The 17837-nt window shown below is 39.1% G+C and overlaps 1 protein-coding gene across 1 annotated transcript; it reads right to left on the minus strand.

Moving 5' to 3' along the window:
* Nucleotides 1-295: 295 nt before the first annotated feature.
* On the minus strand, nt 296-17000 carry LOC127425038 (zinc finger and BTB domain-containing protein 22-like). The gene is made up of 4 exons (XM_051670649.1): nt 16840-17000; nt 13973-14201; nt 11693-12568; nt 296-2613 (listed from the first exon to the last, which is right to left on the minus strand). Exons 2-4 carry the CDS (start codon nt 14198-14200, stop codon nt 1669-1671), a joined length of 2049 nt encoding a protein of 682 aa, XP_051526609.1. The 5' UTR covers nt 14201; nt 16840-17000; the 3' UTR covers nt 296-1668.
* Nucleotides 17001-17837: the final 837 nt, after the last annotated feature.

Below are 17837 nucleotides of genomic sequence, written 5' to 3' on the forward strand. Positions count from 1 at the left end.
ACACCGAATTGAGGCAGTAATTAAAGCAAAAGGAGCCCCTACCAAGTATTGAGTTCATATACAGTATATGAACATACTTTCCAGAAGGCCAACAATTCACTAAAAATGTTGTTTTTATTGGTCTTATGATGTATTCTAATTTTTTGAGATAGTGAATTGGTGGGTTTTTGTTAATGTGAGCCATTTCATCACAATTAAAAGAACCAAAGACTTAAACTACTTCAGTCTGTGTGCACTGAATTTATTTAATACACGAGTTCCACAATTTGAGTTGAATTACTGAAATAAAAGAACTTTTCCACAACATTCTAATTTATTGAGATGCACCTGTATATAGAAATGCAAAAATGGACCATTAGTTGATTAATTCAGCAATCCAACCATTTACAAATCCCTGCACTGCTTCCAAGCAATAAAGACACCAAAGTGCAGAGGAAGCTATATGCCTGTTATTTAAAGGGATAGTTCAAAAAAATATAGAAATGTAGTCACTGTTTACTCACCATTATGTCATTCTAAACCTGTATGACTTTCTGTCTTCTGTGGAACACAAAAGCATATAGGGTTCTAAGCATTTAGAAGAAATAAGTTGTTTGGAACAACATGTAATTAAATTAGACAACTGTCATTTTTGGTTGAACTTTCCCTTTAAGAAATCAAATTAAATTTCAAAGGGGGAATATACTGTATATAGTCATTTGACTGCTATAGTGATGTTCACCATACAACACAATCGTATATTAACAGAATGGCACTTTAGAGCAACAGCAAACAAATGTTCTGTGCTAGTGAGGCAGCTTGTATGCAACAGTGAGTGACCGTATTCCTGGCCAGAATAAGGTTCCATTGATCTTAAACATCTTTAAGAACTAGATACACAGGTAAGCTTGCAATGGGCACTTGGTAATTCGTATTATTTCCAAACACACCACATGGGATGAGGTAAAGAATCAGACAATTGTGCATGTGGTCCCTTTAAAACTGATGAAAATCACAAGAGTGTCCTTGTCTTGAAATGAAACACCGTAGCTTAAAGGAATGTTCCATATTCAATAAAAAATAAGCTCAAATGGACAGCATTTGTGGCATAATATTGATTACCACAAAAATAATTTCGACTCGTCCCTCGTTTATTGAAAAAAATCAAATATGTTACAGTAAGGCATTTACAATGGAAGTACATGGGGCCAGACGACAAAAGCTAATATACACATGGTTTCGAAAGTATAGCCACAAGACATAAACATTACATGTGTTAACATGATTTTAGCATAATAAAATCGCTTGCATACCTTATCTGTGTAAAGTTATATCCAATATTACAACTTTGTTACCATGAAGACATGACAGCAATAAACCTTTTAATCTTGTAAACACTGTAATGTCAGTAAATCCCTGATTTTTTCACACCAAATTCATGTTAACGCATAAAATATTTACGCCTTGAGGCTATACTTTTGAATCTGTGTGTATTTTGATGTTTATTGTCTGGCCCCATTCACTTCCATTGTAAGTGGTGTATACTGTAACTGCGGTCCCTTGTTTATTTGTATTTTTTTAAATAAACAAGGGACAAGTCTGAATTATTTTTGAGGTAATCAACATTATGCCACAAATGCTGTCCATTGAGCTTACCTCGTCTTGAACCGGGAACATTCTTTTAACAGCCTATGTGACACTGCTTTCATCAACATTCCCCTCACAGACGTCCTCCACACAGCCGCTACGGCTGCCACTCATCCCTAAAATACCAGAACCAAGGCTGTGCGCCCCAGTTTGAGAACTGATTCCTAGAAGAGGCCCAGGTGCTGCCATGTTGAGACACGAGATGCCATTGCTGCTAATCGAATGTTGCGGAGACACAACAGAGATCCCACTTTGTGCGCCAACGCTACCTTGACTGGGCTCATTGCCTGAGGGATGGATCTTCATGTGATGTGGTGGAGAAATCATGGACCCTTCCGACCCTACTCTCCTGTTGGCACTGCCAGCACCCCTGTTGCGTCTCTCACAGTGCGAGCGATGCCTCATGAAGCTGTCGCGCCACATGAACTTCTTCCCACAGCTGTGGCAGTCATAGGGTTTCAGACCAGTGTGGGTCTTCATGTGTTCGGTGAGGTGATGCTTCATCTTGAACTTCTTTGCACAGATAGGGCAGTTGAAGGGCCGCAGGTCCAGGTGCATGTTGATGTGGCGGTCCCGCATGCTCTTGTGCGAAAACGTTTTCCCACAATGACACATGAAGGCCTTACCGGAACCGCCAGCCCCACCTTCTAATCCTTCTATTCCACTACTCAGAGCCCCTTGGGCAGGTAAATTGACTGCCCCGTGCTCCAGGCTTCCTTTTAATGAAACACCAGACATACCTCCGGCAAGCCCTAATGGAGATGAAGATTCTAGGGCAGCCTGATTGTACAGAAGAATCTGGTTTCCTTGCATATCCAGAGGGAAGAGCTGAGCTCTTGCGGCCGAAGACTGAACTGAGCTAAGCATGTTGGAAACGGCCCTACTGGTACATTGAATGGGATTGTCAGGAGGGTGTTGAGAGGATGTTTGGTCCATCAAACCCCTCTCATACTTGAGGTAGTCTTCTGAGGACTGGCAATAGTCAACCTATGAGGAAAAACAATTTTTTTTAATAATAATAAAAAATAAAAAAAAATGGTTAAAGAAATATTTTTTTTCTCTCCCCTTTTCTCCCCAATTTGGAATGCCAAATTCCCAATGCGCTCTAAGTCCTCGTGGTGGCGTAGTGACTCGTCTCATTCCGGGTGGTGGAGGAGGAACCTCAGTTGCCTCCGCGTCTGAGACCGTCAATCCACGCATCTTATCACGTGGCTTGTTGAGCACGTTACCGTGGAGACATAGCGCGTGTGGAGGCTTCACGCTATTCTCCGCGGCATCCATGCACAACTCACCACGTGCCCCACCGAGAGCGAGAATCACATTATAGCGACCACAAGGAGGTTACCCCATGTGACTCTACCCTCCCTAGCAACCGGGCCAATTTGGTTGCTTAGGAGACCTGGCTGGAGTAACTCAGCACTCCCTGGATTTGAGCTCGTGACTCCAGAGGTGGTAGTCAGTGTCTTTACTTGCTGAGCTACCCAGGCCCCCTGAAATATATATATTTTTTAATCACAAGATCTTTTACTCTATGCCAGGTGTGCTCATTATGTAATGCATGTGTGTGCTCCGAGAGCACTTGCAGAGTTGTGGTAATCCTAATGGTAAAATACACTTGGTGAGGTATTAATGTAAAAAGTAATTTATGTCTAATGTGAACATAAACAGTGAGAAATAAGTGGATTTGTATCAAAATATCGAACTTGGAAGGGTAAATGCAGTCTAACAGACCTGCCACTGTCTAGTATGTCGTTAATAATAATCAAAAACTATAACAAAATGTGAAAACTACTCACTACTCTTGTCTGAATAACTTTAGCAGTTTTAAAAGTATCCATGTATCAAAATCATAAAATGAAGACCAGTAATTCAAATAGTTTTGTTTATGTAAGTTTTTTCAATTTCTGAATGTTTACTTGAATACTTGATACTGCTGGTAAACATTTCAAGCACTGTTTTCACATTTTCTTCTGTTCTATTGTTTTTATTTGTTCTGTTGCTTGTAATTTATTTCTTTGTTCTTTATTACTGACTGTTTACTTGTCTTGAATAATTGCTTAAAGGTGCACTCAGTAACTTCTGTCTTTGTGTCGTCTTGGACTTACACTGACACCTAGCTGCTTGGATGCAGCATCATTAAAATCAATAATTTTCAGTTTCAGATGCTATTGTAGAAATGTAGTATTCAGTCGGCCATGATTACTTTAATCAATGAGTGAAAGTGTCAAATAAAAGGACGGTTACTGAGATTAAGCAACTAGTATTCAGCTGGTCATGTGATTCTAAAATGGTAGCCCCCATGTGTGGACCCTCTCCATGTACAATAAAACAGCTTTTATAAGGTTACTGATATGACTGGAGTCTTTATTTTAATGTTATTGCTCATTATTTCCTACATATATTGCAAAATTACAATTAATGTCTTTGAGTTACAGTTTTTTAATGAGGAAAAAATTACTGAGTGTACCTTTAAGAACTTGAAACAATGTTTTTTCAAATTAGTATTTTGTTATGGTATCAAAATTGGTATTGAGAGACATCCAGTTGCTTACATATGTAAGCAAAATGGACATTATAACCGAAATATTGTATACCCAAATTAATCTGAATCGAATTAAACTGAAATTGGAAAAGTTTCTGAATTGAAATCGAATCAGCAATCTATTTATACTCAGCCTTACATATGATTTAGTGCTGTCAGTCGCTTTAACATTTTCAATCGCGATTAATCGCATCGCTTTTTGTAGTTAGTCGCAGATTACAAATTGTTGAAATTTGACTTCTTTCCCTGTCAAAATGCATTTACTTCCTTCTTAAGAAAGAAAAACAAAACAATATGTAACAATATTATGCTTTATCAAAAATTTCAAAACAAATCTTTCCACAGTAATTTTTTTTTTCTGATTAACAATTTTTTATTGATTCACATATTGAACACAGAAAAACAAAACATATATACACAGAATCAACCTCCACTATCACCCCTCCCAATCCCCGACCCCACCCTGGCCCCAACAACATCCCAGTTGTCGTACATGATTATAGATTATACACACACACAAAAATTTAAAAAAAATCATCGTCATCACACATCCAGCAAAGTCAGATATCCATCCCATTTCTCCACAAACAAATTCAATTTCCCTAGTCTTCTAAATGACCCTTCTTCAAAGGCCACCACCCTCCCCATCTCCATGCACCACTCCTGAAATGAGGGCACTCCAGCTGACCTCCAACCCCTTAAAAGAATCTGTCTGGCAATCATAACACTGGTTAGGACCTAACTCTTTATGTGTCTATTCTCAACATCGATGACCGCCCCATTGCCCAAAATACAGAGTCTGGGGCAAAATGAAACCTGAGTGCCCAATACTTCACACACAAAACTCTGAACCTTCAACCAAAACCCCTGGATCTTAACACAGCACCAAAAGACATGGGTAAGGTCTCCATCCTCTGATTGGCATCACCAGCAGCCAGACCAAGCCTATACAATCTAGAGGGGGTCCAATAGAATCTATGTAAAATCTTGAATTGCATAAGGTGCACCCTTGCATCTCTAGATGCAGACTTGAATTTTTTTAGAATCCTAGCCCACACTCCCTCCTCCAATACCAAGTTTAAATCTTTCTCCCATAATCTCTTGAGAGAAGTTGAAGTTCCGTCCCCCAGACTCTGAATTAACAGGGAGTAATACACTGATGCCTCATGGCCTTTTCCAAAAGCAGTAATCACCACTCCCAGAGTATCTGCCGATCTAGGAGGGTGTATGCCACTCCCAAAAACAGTACAGATCAGGTGGCGCAGCTGTAAATACCTAAAGAACTGAGATCTGGGAATCCCAAAATGTTGAACCAAATTTTCAAAGGATCTCAACACTCCGCTCTCATATAGGTCACTGAGTGTAGTAACCCCCCCTCACAATCCACTCTGACCAGCAGAAAGGGGGACTTACTAATACATAATTTGGGGTTCAGCCATAAGCTCGAGGCAACATTTAAATAAATGTCTGAATTAAACACACTGGACACTTTTTTCCATACCGAGTGAGAATGCGAGATAACGGGGTGTAATTTAACTTCTCCGGTTAGTTTGATAGAAAGGCTTTGCAATGGCAAAATAGGGGCAAGAACTTCCTGTTCAATACAAAACCAGGGAGGAGCTCTCTCAGGTGGAAGCGACCAATGAGCCAAATGTCTGAGACCGAACGCATAATAATAAAACAAAATTTTGGGTAGGCCTATCCCACCTGTGTCAATCGGCCTATGCAGCTTCCTGAAATGTAATCTGGGATGCTTACCATTCCAAATGAAGGACTTCACTATGCTATCAAACTGCTTGAAATAAGAGAGTGTGTCATCTACAGGGAGAGACTGTAGCAGGTAGTTGAATTTTGTTTTGAATTCATTTTAATAACATTAACCTTCCCAATCATCGATAAATGTAATTAAGCCCACCTGCCCACATCGCTCAAAAACCTTTTTATTAAAGGGTCAAAATTAACTAACTAAATCACACAAATTTGCTGGGAATAAAATACCCAAATACTTAATGCCCTGTTTGGGCCACTGAAAGGCACCCGGCTGAAAAGCCGTTATCGGGCAGTACTCTGTCAGAGCCAAAGCTTCGGATTTAGACCAATTAACTCTGTATCCGAGAACTTAGAAAAGGAATTAATAATTTTGTGGAGACAAGGCATAGGTCTAGCAGGGTCAGAGACGAATAATAAAATATCATCTGTGTAAAGCAGAAGCTTATGTGCCACACCTCCCTCCATCACCCCTGGAAAATCATCCTTCTTTCTTATCGCAGTTGCTAATGGTTCCAGGGCAAGACAGAACAATAATGGGGAAAATTGGATGGTAACTCTTACACTTGCTTGGATCATTGTCCTTTTTAAGAATCAGACTGATCCGGATTTGTGTCATGGTTGGTGGAAGCTTTCCATTCTTTAATGATTCCATATAAACTTCTAACAAATGTGGAGCCAGTTCTATAGCATAAGATCTAAAAAATTCAGCGGCAAAACCATCTGGCCCTGGAGCCTTGCCTGTAGGCAAGGCCTTAATTACCTCACCAAGCACTTCCAAGGTTATCTCAGAATCAAGATACATTTTTTGGTCATTCGTCAATTTAGGGAGTTCTAGTGGTTCCACAAAGTTTCTAATGTTTCTCATCAGTAGACGAAGACGTGGAACTATAGAGATCAAGATAGAATTCTTTAAAAGCATTATTAATATCAATGGCTAATATTTCACCACCAGCAGATTTCACTGTGGGAATGGTAGAAAAAGACTCTCTGCTTTATATATCTAGCCAAAAGCTTCCCTGCTTTGTCCCAACTCAAAATATGACTGTCTTGCACTGAATAGCCAAAACTCCACCTTCTGCGACATAATAGTATTATATCTGTATTTCAATCTGGCAAATTCTCTGAGGCCATCAGACGACATTCGGCGCTTCAGCTCTGCCTTGGCACTTTTAATATTCCCTTCCAACTCCACGAGTTCTCATGCTTTGGAGTTTTTGATGAATGATGCATACTGTACGATCCGACCCCTAAGAACCACCTTTAGTGCCTCCCAAGCCATGCCCACAGAGGATACTGAGGACCAGTTGGTCTCCATATAGACACTGATTGGCATGTGGCAACACCTCTAAATTCACCAGGGCGTGATCTGACACTAAAATGTTTCCAATTGAACAAATCAACAACAGATGAAATGAGGGAATTAGATATTTAAAAAAATCTATTCTAGAATAAATCTTTTGGACTGATGAAAAAAATTTATAGTCTCTACCAAATGGGTTCAAAAGTCTCCAAATATCTGTAAGACCAAGATTTTTACACATCCTGTTAAACGTCACTGTTGTTCTAGGGGGCTTACACACTTTTGCTTCTCTGTGATCAAGGACTGAGTCCATCAAAAGATTAAAGTCTCCTCCCAATATTATATCATGAGGGGTGCCAGCGGCTTGCAACATCCCTTCAAGATATATAAAAAAGCCCTGATCATCAGCGTTAGGTGCGTAAATATTAGCCAAAATCAACCTTTGCCCCTGAATTTCTGCTAAAACAATAATGACTCTTCTTAATTTATCTTTAATCTGTTTGAGACATTTGAATTGTAGATGCTTACTTATCAATGTAATGATAAAACGTGCACATTAACCCTGCACAATCCCTCTAAACTCAAACAGTCCATGTACGCCTGCGAGAGCCCCCGCAACAACTTTGCCGTCAGATTGCTCAAGCCCGGTGTTTCTATACAAATTTTGTGAGACAGAATTACACATCAGAAAATAATCTATAAAACAAACTCCAGCCAATATGAGGCATAAGCACCAAGAGGGTGTAGATTCATACACATACAGTGGTGTGAAAAAGTGTTTGCCCCCTTCCTGATTTCTTATTTTTTTGCATGTTTGTCACACTTAAAGGTTTCAGATCATCAAACAAGTTTAAATATCAGTCAAAGATAAACACAAGTAAACACAAAATGCAGTTTTTAAATGAAGGTTGTTATTATTAAGGGAAAACAAAATCCAAACCTACATGGCCCTGTGTGAAAAAGTGTTTGCCCCACCTGTTAAAACATAACTTAACTGTGGTTTATCACACCTGAGTTCAATTTCTCTAGCCACACCCAGGCCTGATTACTGCCACACCTGTTCTAAATCAAGAAATCACTTAAATAGGACCTGCCTGACAAAGTGAAGTAGACCAAAAGATCTTCAAAAGCTAGACATCATGCCGAGATCCAAAGAAATTCAAGAACAAATGAGAAAGAAATTAATTGAGATCTATCAGTCTGGAAAAGGTTATAAAGCCATTTCTAAAGCTTTGGGACTCCACAGAACCACAGTGAGAGCCATTACCCACAAATGGTGAAAACATGGAACAGTGGTGAACCTTCCCAGGAGTGGCCGGCCGACCAAAATTACCCCAAGAGCGCAGCGACGACTCATCCAAGAGGTCACAAAAGACCCCACAACAACATCCAAAGAACTGCAGGCCTCACTTGCCTCAGTTAAGGTCAGTGTTCATGACTCCACCATAAGAAAGAGACTGGACAAAAATGGCCTGCATGGCAGAGTTCCAAGACGAAAACCACTGCTGAGCAAAAAGAACATTAAGGCTCGTCTCATTTTTGCCAGAAAACATCTTGATGATCCCCAAGACTTTTGGGAAAATACTCTGTGGACTGACGAGACAAAAGTTGAACTTTTTGGAAGGTGTGTGTCCCATTACATCTGGCGTAAAAGTAACACTGCATTTCAGAAAAAGAACATCATACCAACAGTAAAATATGGTGGTGATAGTGTGATGGTCTGGGGCTGTTTTGCTGCTTCAGGACCTGGAAGATTGCTGTGATAAATGGAACCATGAATTCTGCTGTCTACCAAAAAATCCTGAAGGAGAATGTCCGGCCATCTGTTCGTGACCTCAAGCTGAAGCGAACTTGGGTTCTGCAGCAGGACAATGATCCAAAACACACCAGCAAGTGCACCTCTGAATGGCTGAAGAAAAACAAAATGAAGACTTTGGAGTGGCTTAGTCAAAGTCCTGACCTGAATTCTATTGAGATGCTGTGGCATGACCTTAAAAAGGCAGTTCATGCTCAAAAACCCTCCAATGTGGCTGAATTACAACAATTCTGCAAAGATGAGTGGGCCAAAATTCCTCCACAGCGCTGTAAAAGACTCATTGCAAGTTATCGCAAATGCTTGATTGCAGTTGTTGCTGCTAAGGGTGGCCCAACCAGTTATTAGGTTTAGGGGGCAATCACTTTTTCACACAGGGCCATGTAGGTTTGGATTTTGTTTTCCCTTAATAATAACAACCTTCATTTAAAAACTGCATTTTGTGTTTACTTGTGTTATCTTTGACTAATATTTAAACTTGTTTGATGATCTGAAACATTTAAGTGTGACAAACATGCAAAAAAATAAGAAATCAGGAAGGGGGCAAACACTTTTTCACACCACTGTAACTGTCCCAAATGTGTGTTCCTCCACAAAACAAACTCCAGCTGCTAGGCGGAACCAGCACAAAAAAAAAGGCCTTGCAAGATCTTTATCGGATGATCTCAGAAATTTGGCCAGAATTGACCAGGGCCTGTCTCCCTCTGCGGATCTCCGTGCCGGAACCCTGTGAGCTTGCTCGAGTTCCAGCTTATGGCCTGTTAAGTCGAGCAGACTTGGGAAGAGCTCGTCTAGGAATTTCACCATATCTTTGCCTTCTTCGTTCTCAGGAATTCCAACAATTCGGACGTTGTTTCACCCGTTATGATTCTCAATGTCTTCCAACTTTTCCCAAACGTGCTCCAAGTCTGTCTTGGTCGCAAGCGGATTAGCAGCTAATTCCCTCTCCGATGACTCCAGATAATCGATCCATTTCTCGATGTCCCCCACTCTTGTAACCAACTCAGAGAATTTCGTCTCCATGGCAGTGATCGATCAACATATTACAGCAAGATCCTCCAAGTCAGCAATGACCTTCGACAGCATTGCTGACATGCTCGACAGTTGACACTGAATCTCTCCCACCGCAACGTCCGAACTGAGTCCCCAGTCTGTGGCCCTGTCTGGGGTATCAGCTTGAGCATGTAAGTCTTTTAATGTCTCCAGAGCCTGAGGATTTTGAATTCTTTGACATATTGTCTTCATAGAACAGTTATGGAACAAGTTGTATCGAATCTCACCAGTTTATGACACAAAAAGTATTAAAAACTAGCAAATTGCGCAGAACTCACTGTTCACACATCTGACCCTCACTAGGCGCCACGCGACACCATCTTACCACAGTATTAAGATTAATGTTATCAAAAATCAATGTGGGATTTTGACTAATTGAAAGCACTAGTCACCACATAGGTTGCATTTTAATTGCAATGGGCATTAAATCTCCTAAACTCTCATCCTCCACAATATTAATCACTGGGCAGACTGTGGCTATCTGCTTTGTTACAGCGAATGTGAAGCTGCATTCATGACTCATGTCAGGGTGTCAATGCCAGCGTCGCTTTGAACGCCATATGAAAAGCGCTGCAGACAAAAAGGTCTCATTCTGCGTTTTTGTGATAATTAAGACTTTGCATGCTTCTGTGGTAATTAAAATGCCCATTACTTAGGCTGCAAAATATTTGATTTCTGTCACAAGTTAGATCTGGGCTTGTTTTGTACAACAAATAGCATTAAGAGCTCATTTCCCCATCACTTTATCACTGACACAGAATCACTGCTGTGTTTGTGGTGTGTACATCTGTGTAATGACTCCAGGCGGACACATCGGCACATCGCAATGGTTCCACCCTTCCATTCAATGTTTATGCAGGTTTCTGCTGTATTAATGGTAAATGTGTTTATCCTGATTATGAAAAATAACGTGTTAACGCATGCGATTAATTAAAAACGTTAAACGCATTTTTTCTTAATCGCGATTAACACATTTACCGTTAATACAGCAGAATTCTGACGGTTCTAGTATGATTATAACCAAAATATATCCAAATGAATCTATATCTAATGCAATTTAATCGAAAATTGGATCAGTAAATCTTTATTGATGTCCAACACTACGAATGACTTTCTTCTTTAGAAAGAAGGACTGGATCATTGAGTCATTGAGTTGAACTTGAGAACCGAATCAGTTTAATTACTGTAGTTAAAAGTCATTTAAAGCGGTGTTGTGAACTGAATCACTGAATTTACTGAAAAGTTCTGACTATAAAGAACGATTAATTTACGAATTGGAAATTGCTGCTATTCTTTGCTACTTTCTGTCTGTTCCTCACACAAAGCTATAGTATTGCTTCAAAAAACCTGGAGTACAACACACAAGTTCTACTTCAAAACTTTTACTGTGCTTTTTAGTGATTATGGAGCTGGACAGCCCACATCCTCTTTTACTTTCTTTATATGGAAAAGAACTGTCAGGATGTTCTTCAAAAATTCACCTTTTGTATTACATTAAAGAAAGTCTTATGTGATGAGAAAATTACTTTTTGGGTGAATTATTCATTTAGGTTGAGCATGTCCAATTTTTGGAAACCTAGTGACTCACCTGTGCCTCCAATTCAGCATCTTCTCGAATTCCAGAAAGGGTCCTAACATTGGAGATGTTAAATGTCCTGTCTCTTTCTCTGACCATCTCCATCTCTCTCTCCTCTTCATCTTCACCTCCTTCCTCTCCTGACACCACGATCAGGTCGTCGTCTCTCGAGTGCTCCGTCTTTACCACCACCCACTGTTTCCTTGGCATGATGCTTGGCTGACTATATGACGGACGCTTTTGGGGTGGTGAGGAATCTCCATCTTGATAAGAAGAAACTCCAAAACTGTCGCTCACCCCAACCTCTTGATCGGAGACAGAGGTTGTGTTCTTCCGCTTGCTGCCTACTCCGCGCTCTCTTTTCCTGGGAAACAAGAGCTCCTCCTCGTCTTCATCTTCTTCAATCATAAAACCCTCCTCCCCGCCAGAAGGGGTGCAGTAGTTTGGAGTAGAGTGTACGGCACCCTCCCCTACTGCTCCTGTTGTCACCATGCCCCCTCCAAAGTTTGCCTCTCTAGGACTGAAGTAATTGGTGCTGCTAGGAGACTGGCTCTCATTGAACGAAGGTCGGCTTGAAGGCTGAGATGTAGAAGAGGTGTCTCCTCCATCTGCTTGGGCAACCTTGTTGGGGCAACCACTGTGCCCCTCGTTTTCCTTTGCTCCAGATCCCTGAGGTCCACTCGAACCTCCCCTGCCCTCTTTGAGAAGCTCAGTGCATTTGTCCACAATGTGCCACATCTGAAGCACGCTGCCAACGGTGAGGTAGTTAACAATGTCTTCACGAAGCATTCGCAGCTGGCCAGTGTAAGCACAACTGAGAACACTCTCAAAGGCCAGGGGGTCCATGACGGCCGGGATGGAGACAGTGGACATGTTCTTGAGCAGCACCTTGTGTGCAAAAACAAAGACTGTGATATTGCTAAGAAGGATTGCACAGTGCAACTTTTATGACCAATTTATTATTACTTTTAAAATTGCATTTGAAAATGATTTTGATTCGTGCTTTGTTTTATTTTTTGCAAATCTTAAAATAAATCTTGAGAAGTGCATGTTATCGATAAAACTGTGTCAGCCCTTATTCCCAAATGAACATCAGTGGGAACATCTACATTCGCTCCATGGTAAATAAATGTTATGTAAACTTATTCTATATATTCTGGGTTCAATATAAGTTAAGCTCAATTGACAGCATTTGTGGCATAATATTGATTACCACAAAATATTTTTTCGACTCGTACCTCTTTTTCTTTTAAAAAACTAAAGATCTGGGTTCCAGTGAGGCACTTACAATGGAAGTCAATGGAGCCAATCTGTAAACCTTAAAATACTCAGTTATAACAGTATAGCCACACGACATAAACAATATGCATGTTAACATGATTTAAGTGTGGAAAAAAAAAATTATATCGCTTACTAACCTTTTCTGTGTATAGACATGGCCAATTTTACAACTTCGTTGCAATGATGATGTAACATTAATAAACCTTAAAACCCTAAAATGACTGTAAAAATGACAATTTAACAACTTTACAGCTCAAATAATACACAAGTTTTAACAGAAGAATGAATGTAAGTGCTTTTATAAAATTGAGCCCATTCACTTTCATTGTAAGTGCATGTCACTTTCACTTGTCACTGTAACCTCCATTTTTGCTTTTTTTTAAAGGAGGGACGAGTAGAAATAATTTTTTGTGGTAATCAACATGCCACAAATGCTGTCGACTGAGCTTAAGGTGTATTGAACCAGGTTTTTAATGTTATGTACATACTTACTCAGGTCAAAGTAGTAGCAATAATAACAAGTACCAGTTCACAGTACCTTTGAGTATGTTAAGAAACACAACAGTACAAGGTCAGCTTAATCAAAAGCATTTGTGGCATAATATTACCAAAAGAAATTTCAACTCATCCCTACTTTGTTTAAATAAAAAAAGCAAAAATTGTGGTTACAGTGTGGCACTTACAATGGAAGTTAATGAAGCCAGTCAATAAATGCAAAAATACACATTGTTTCAAATGTATAGACACAAGACAAACATTATAAGTGTTAACATGATTTTAGTGAGATAAAATCACTTACTAACCGTATCAATGTAAATACTTTTGAAAACGTGTATTTTAACGTTTATTGTCTGGCCCCATTCACTTCCATTGTAAGGGCCATATACATAACTGCAATTTTTACTTTTAATAAACTAGGGATAAGTCTGAATAATTTTTTTGGCAACCAATATTATGCCACAAATGCTGCTGATTAAGCTTAACTTGTATTCCTCAAAAGGAAGGACATACCTGGTCGTGAAAGTAAGGTGACGATGCAGCCAGCACACATCGGTGGGCCATAAACACTTGGCCCTGAACATGGATGGAGAGGTCACAGAGATGGCCTTCCTCACGCTGTCGATTCAGGCTGTCCAGCACTGAGGTCTGCACCCTGGGGAAGCACACTTGCACCACTGAACCAGTGATGGGAGAACCCGCAGAGTCACCATAGCCTTGGTCCGCTGTGACCGAATGCATTCTGGAAAGAGATGAGCATCACAAAATAGCTGACTTTGTACATTTTAATGCATCACACAGTGTATTTGGGGTGATCATGTTCATGTTGCTTGCTAGTAGGCATTTTTACTAACTATATCAGGTTGTGGATATAAAGGTGTGCTAGCTTCTGCACATTTACTTTAATGGACTTAGGTGTAAATAGCACCTAGCACACTGTGCAGCTAATTGCACCCCAATATTCTGGTGGGAACACAGATGTTTGTTTTACTACAAAATAACATGGTTAAACTATGATTACTGTAGTAAAACCATGGATAGTAATTCTAAGGGAAGGTTATTGCTAGAATTTCAAGGAAAGTTTGGTGTAGGGTGTCTGTGGGACTCTAAATAACACACTGCAGTGATGCCCCTATACTGCAAGTTAGCATTTAAATAGAGGTGTAAACAGTGTCTGCCACCTTTTGCAAAGGGGTCCAAATAGCATCTACTGACTTTTTACACCATATAAATAGCTTCTAACACTATTTGCACTTAGTGCAAAGATGCTTTTTGTTGCTCTTTACATTTAGTGTAAATAGCATCTGCACTCAGTGCAAACAGATTCTGCCTTACTCAAAAATCTCACCAGTCACTTTGTTGAAGCAAACTGCTGCCAGTGTGAACTATGGAGATAGAATTGTTGCATATTAACATACAAACAGAAAGAGATTCACAAATAGAAAGTTGATTCACAAATAAATTGAATGAGATCCACAAATAAATGTAAGGAGTTTCACAAAAATGAAATGAATTCAAATAAAAAATTATGAGATTTACAAATATACTGTATGTTAGAGGAGTTTCACAAAAATAAAGTGAATTCACAAATAATAATAATATTTTTTTTACAAATATATTTTTGAACTCACATGCACAACTCTGTCCAGTATTCATTTATGAATCACGCGCATTTATTTGTGGATCGCTTCCTGTGCATTTGAGGATCACTACATGCATTTGGCATAGCAGATCTTGTACACTGTGTAATATAGGGTATTAATTTATGGTTTGTGCACCTAAGATCATCTAATTTGATTCATGTTTTATAAAGGCACTATCTGACTGATCTTTTGTAGTGTCTAGTAGTGTGTCTATTTGGATCTACCATGTAACATTAAGAGTAAAGGTTTTGATGACACATTTCATTCAAGAAATTTGGTTAAAATTAAATAGCAGGCTCATACAGTCAGCCAGGTTAGCTATAAAGCTAATGATCAGGACATTCAACAAATGGGCAATTTTCAGCTGTCAACATTTAACAAGACACTACACATGATTATAACTGAGAGAAAATGAAAAAACCTTAAGCACAGTATTCCTCTGATGACCTCTGATGTTTCTTTAAAAGTTTGCAGCCTTGGAGTTTATTTATATGTAATTGATTCCATGCTCATGAGAGCTCTGTGACTCTGGTCCCGCCCTGATAGTAAAACGAAGCGTGATTGGTTGAAGATAGAATGTGTTATGATTGGTCTGAATAATGTGGCCATTATCTGATTGGCTTGAGTAGACGATGGGTGGAGTCCACCTATTTGTAGATTTGTGTGCACGTCTTGATGCTAGATTTGTTTAAAAATCGTCAAATGCATGTTGCAATCTGCAAATGCACAGGAAGCGATCCACAAACAAATACGCGCGATTCATAAATGAATGCTGGACAGAGTTGTGTTTGTGAGTTAAAAAAAATATATTTGTAAATATTTTTTTTTTTTTGCAAATCTCATTTCATTTATTTGTGAATTCACTTTATTTTTGTGAAACTCCTCTAACATATATTTGTAAATCTCATTCTTTTTATTTGTGAATTCATTTCATTTTTGTGAAACTCCTTACATTTATTTGTGGATCTCATTCAATTTATTTGTGAACCAACCTTCTATTTGTGAATCTCTTACCATTTGTATGTTAATATGAAACAATTCCATCTCCATAGTGAACGCCCCTTTAGGCTATTTGCATTAATAATACACTCTATATACACATTTTAAATAAAGCAGAAGTCCATAATGCCAAAGTATCACATATGACAGATAAAAACAAACAGTTGCTGGAAATTGAAGAGTTGGTTTTCCACTGACAGAATGATATTACAAAAATGTTGATTGTGTTTCCTTTGTATTCTCAGTAGACCCAGCAAATCAAATTGCCAGGTCCAAAGAACAAGGGGCATTGACCAGCCACTGCACAGACACTATATTTATTCACATTATTGACTTATTTATGTCCAATAGCGTTACCGTTTTCTAATAATGGCAATTATCGTGACTTTTGTTTCCTCTGATAGTTAAAATGTTACTCGTTCAAACCTGAAGGGAACACCAGTGGAAATGTCATGAATATGTAATATCCGGGAAAGTTGCACTGGTGTTTGACCAAATAAACAACTCGTGGCATTCGCACACGAGATATCAGCGTGAACTACGATTAAATTCGCCGCAAACCAAATTCAGTCATGATGATTTCGAACGTTTTGCGTCACCGCAAATTTGTATTTAAACGAGTAGCTTCCCGGAATATTAACGTTAGCCAGCTGCTGCGAAACGGATCCGCACAACGTGTGGCCTTTAAAAATATGGAAGCGGATTGACTCTTTTTTTATATCGAGGAAAATATCTTACCTATTGAAGTATCTCCGTCAGGCACTAATATAGGGGATTTTCATAATGATAACTCGATTTTTCCCACCGTTCGGGAATGCCTAATGGTGGACTGCCATCAGAGGTTTTGAATCTCAGACGTACCGCTGGTTTTACCTTTAAGGAATCCCAGACAGCTGCGCTAGACTCGGCCGACTAAAAACAAGGAAGCAAACAATGCAGCTGATTCACTGTTGTCATGGCAACAAGTGCTGTCAAGCGCTGTTTTAGAACCTCAGGCCGTCGAAACTGTAGAAGTGGTTTGCAACGCCTACAAACAATTACAATGCAACCATAGTAGTGGCCAAAAATGAGCATTTTTAAAGGTGCACTCAGTCATTTTTTCCTCATTAAAAAGTTTAACCCCCAAAGACATTAATTGAAATAATGAGCACTCACATTAAAATGAAGACTCAAGTCATATCAGTAACCTTATAAAAGCTGTTTTATTCTACATGGAGAGGGTCCGCACATGGGGGCAGCCATGTTAGAATCACATGACCAGCCAAGTACTACTTGCTTAATCTCAGTAACGGTCCTGTTATTTGACACTTTCACTCATTGATTAAATTTATTATGGCTGACTGTGTATATTGCATTTTTACAATGGCATCTGAAACTGAAAACTATTGATTTTAAATGATGGTGCATCCAAGACGCTAGGTGTCAGTGTAAGTCCAAGATGACACAAAGACAAAAGTTACTGAGTGCACGTTAAACAATTTTTTTAATTACTTTTATGTATTCCGTTTGTATATCCTTACATTTATTAAATATTTGTACTTTCATATATATATATATATATATATATATATATATATATATATATATATATATATATATATATATTATTATTTTTTTCTCCACACTTTAGGAATATTTAACTGCAAAAAGACAATTAAAATGGTGAAGCAAAGGGGGTCAATCCAGAAAGGTTAAAGGAATATTCCGGATTCATTACAAGTTAAGCGCAGTCGACA

This window comes from Myxocyprinus asiaticus, chromosome 34 (genome assembly GCF_019703515.2).
Source record: "Myxocyprinus asiaticus isolate MX2 ecotype Aquarium Trade chromosome 34, UBuf_Myxa_2, whole genome shotgun sequence".
NCBI classification, from domain to species: domain Eukaryota; kingdom Metazoa; phylum Chordata; class Actinopteri; order Cypriniformes; family Catostomidae; genus Myxocyprinus; species Myxocyprinus asiaticus.

What these genes read in the sequence shown, in the direction of transcription:
- LOC127425038 (XM_051670649.1), bottom strand. Translation starts at nt 14,200, where the DNA reads ATGCATTCGGTCACAGCGGACCAAGGCTATGGTGACTCTGCGGGTTCT. An exon ending in CACCTTACTTTCACGACCAG is followed by an intron (nt 12,569 to 13,972) that starts GTATGTCCTTCC and finishes TTTGCACACAAG; the next exon opens with GTGCTGCTCAAGAACATGTC. An exon ending in ATGCTGAATTGGAGGCACAG is followed by an intron (nt 2,614 to 11,692) that starts GTGAGTCACTAG and finishes TTTTCCTCATAG; the next exon opens with GTTGACTATTGCCAGTCCTC.